We start from the raw sequence: 3,232 nt of genomic DNA, 5'->3' as shown, positions 1-3,232 counted from the left end.
TTTGACACATGCAAGCATGGAAATGTGGACCTTAAAAAGATGATGATGATGATGATGATGATGATGATGATGATGATGATGATGATCATCATCATCATCATCATCATCATCATCGTTTAACGTCCGCTTTCCATGCTAGCATGGGTTGGACAACTTGACTGAGGACTGGTGAAACCGGATGGCAACACCAGGCTCCAATCTAAATTTGGCAGAGTTTCTACAGCTGGATGCCCTTCCTAACGCCAACCACTCAGAGATGATATAAACAAAAAAAAACCCCCAGCTTCTATAAGTTTATATCTGCCAAGTTTACCTACTCACCATGCTTTGGTCAGTCTTCTATGGTAGAAGACACTTGATCAAGGTGCCATGCAGTGGGACTGAACCCATGGACACACGGGTTAGGAATCAAGATTCTTAACAAGAATGCAACTCACTCTTACACCTCTGTGAAGTAAATGAAGATACTTACTCGATTCTCCTTTTCTGTTCCATAACTTGTTGAATTTGTTGCTGAAGTTTAAAAGCTCTGGAAACTGGCTCTGGAATTCCTGGCTACAATTGAAGAACACAAGAAACAAACAAACAATAATAACAATACATAACAAAAAACACCAGGACTTACAAATAATAATAACATACAGAAAATTGCACTACTGGGCACTGCACGCATCCTACGCAAAACACTTTCAATACAGTAACCATAAGAACATCACAGCGAACCACAGCACATACCCAAGGCACACAGAGCTGCACTCGGAAGTGAAGTGAAAGCACGTTATAAAAATAAAACTACTGAATAATAATAACAATAATAATAATAGTAATAATAATAATAATAACATATTTATTAGAGAGAGGAGAGAGAAACGCAAGTATATATACACACACACACACATATAACATTACACACACTCATCGAGTATGGTATGTCTTTCTGTACGCCAGTATAACTGGTGTTGCCTCCTTATCATCGTCGCTTAACGTCTGCCTTCCATGCTATTATGGGTTGGACGGTTTGACGAGAGCCGGCCAGCCAGAAGCCTGCACCAGACTTCTGTGACTGTTTTGGCAGGATTTTTACAGCTGGTTGCCCTTTCTAACACCGACCACTCAGCAAGGTGGACTTTGTGCTTTTTCTGTGGCACAGGCAAAGTCAGTTTTGGCAAGGGTTTTTATAGCTGGATGCTCTCCCTAACACCAATCACTCAACAGTGGACTGGGTGCGTTTAAATGGCACCTGCACTGACAGGGTCACCAAGTACTTGCAAGACAAAAACAAAAAAAGTTTAATGAATAAAATCTGATGACATAAGAACCAGACTAATATAAGCAGTGAGACTGCTGCAGCTACGATCAACAAAACACCTCTTGATGGTAGTACTCCAGCATGGTTTACAGTTCAGTGACTGAAAAACAGAAGTTAAAATCGTACAAAAGAATGGATAATTAAAATAGCTTACCTGTCTAATTTCTTCTGTGATGCTGTCAGAATCAACACCTTTACTTTCATCCCCTTTATCATGGACCTTGACAACTCTAACCTCAGACACATCTGTGTCCTCAGTGCTTGGAATGAAGCCGATCCCATCACGGGTGGGAACTGAAGTGCTCACCTCATCGGCAGGAAAATCAGAAGACCCTTCTTCACTGCTTGTGGGAATTTGTGATCTGAGATAATCTGGTATGAAAGAAGAAGAAAGTAAACAAAAAAAACAAACAAAAAAAACATAAGAGAAGCAAAAACCACTAAGTAGTGGCTGTGTGGTAAGAAGTTTGCTTCCCAACCACATGGTTCTGGGTTCAGTCCCCCAGCATGGCACATTGGGAAAGTGTCTTCTACTATAGCCTCGTGCTGACCAAAGCTTTGTGAGTGGACTTATATGGAAACTGAAAGAAACTCAGCATATAATTGCCACAGTTATCCACTCTCCTTGCGGTGAGGAATACGGTCTCGAGGATTAGGTCCGGTTCCTGAGCCATTCATGGTTTCACTAGGTGGGTGAGTCAATATTGTTTGCTTGCTAACACCAAACAACAATGATAATTCCCGGGCACTGTGAGATGAACCTGACTTGACGGTAGCTTTCAGTTCGTCATTAATCACCTTTGTTTCTAGTCAACTGTGTTGCTCATTTGTGAGCAAACCAATTTGATACTGTCTGCTGTGTATTAACATTAGAATGAAATACTCCATTAATATTCCGAGCTGTCTGTGATGCTGTATATATATATTCTTTATTTAAAAGCAGCAGAAATATAACAAAAGACTGTTACTCTGAGTTTCACGTTCCCGTTCATCGGACAGTTTTGTTAGAAATGGAAAAGGAATATTACTCTACCTCTGATATTTGAGTACTCTTTTTTCCACCTTGTTGCACATTTAATGTGCTTACTCCGGTATATATATATATATATATATATATATACATACACACACACAATGAGCTTCTTTCAGTTTCCATCTATCAGATCAACTCATAAAGCTTTGGTTGCCCCTTTTGATTGCTGAAGACATTTGCCAAAGGTACCATATAGTGGGACTGAACCCAGAACCACATGGTTGGGAAGCAAGCTTCTTACCATACAGTCACTCTTGTGCCTATATATAAAATATTGATAAAATAAAGGAAATAAATTGTAGCAGTACCAGATTTGTCCATTTTCTCTTGACCAGTTTCAACATACTGCAAACTGTCAGTCATTCCACTGATCCACTCGTTCCGCTGGGACTTAATACGATTAAACAGGGACTGTAAGGTAGATTCTGAAAGCAGAAGAAACGATTGGGTCAAGTGTTGAGGCTCAAGAAAACTGGTCATGATGGTCAGCAATGGCGGCAGTCTGTAGAACAGGTTATATGTAAGAAGTTGTAATTTATAGAAAAACAAAAGATGAAGACAAGCGTATGAATATGAACAACAAGCAAGTGTATTGGTTTGATGCTTGGGGAAAAATGAAAAAGGTTTTTACATTTCGAGCCTAGGCTCTTCATCGTTCATCATCGTTTAACGTCCGCTTTCCATGCTAGCATGGGTTGGACGATTTGACTGAGGACTGGTGAAACCGGATGGCAACACCAGGCTCCAGTCTAATTTGGCAGAGTTTCTACAGCTGGATGCCCTTCCTAATGCCAACCACTCAGAGAGTGTAGTGGGTGCTTTTACGTGTCACCCGCACGAATCATGCATTATCTCAGAGAATCGAGATTTCAATATGATTGTTTATTTTC

At 40.3% G+C, this 3,232-nt stretch overlaps 1 protein-coding gene across 1 annotated transcript in view; it reads right to left on the bottom strand.

Moving 5' to 3' along the window:
- LOC106874443 (serine-rich adhesin for platelets) overlaps positions 1-3,232 on the bottom strand; it is a 35,890-nt gene that overhangs the window by 16,861 nt on the left and 15,797 nt on the right. Inside the window, exons 10-12 of the mRNA XM_052976290.1 lie at positions 2,651-2,767; positions 1,464-1,681; positions 473-555 (exon numbers count right to left, since the gene is read on the bottom strand). Of these exons, the coding sequence (XP_052832250.1) occupies positions 473-555; positions 1,464-1,681; positions 2,651-2,767 (418 nt within the window). The remainder of the gene's footprint in view (positions 1-472; positions 556-1,463; positions 1,682-2,650; positions 2,768-3,232) is intronic.

Source organism: Octopus bimaculoides, chromosome 24, assembly GCF_001194135.2.
Source record: "Octopus bimaculoides isolate UCB-OBI-ISO-001 chromosome 24, ASM119413v2, whole genome shotgun sequence".
Taxonomy (NCBI): Eukaryota; Metazoa; Mollusca; class Cephalopoda; order Octopoda; family Octopodidae; genus Octopus; species Octopus bimaculoides.
The sequence above is the reverse complement of the archived record's forward strand: the minus strand, read 5'-3'. Positions and strand labels throughout refer to the sequence as shown.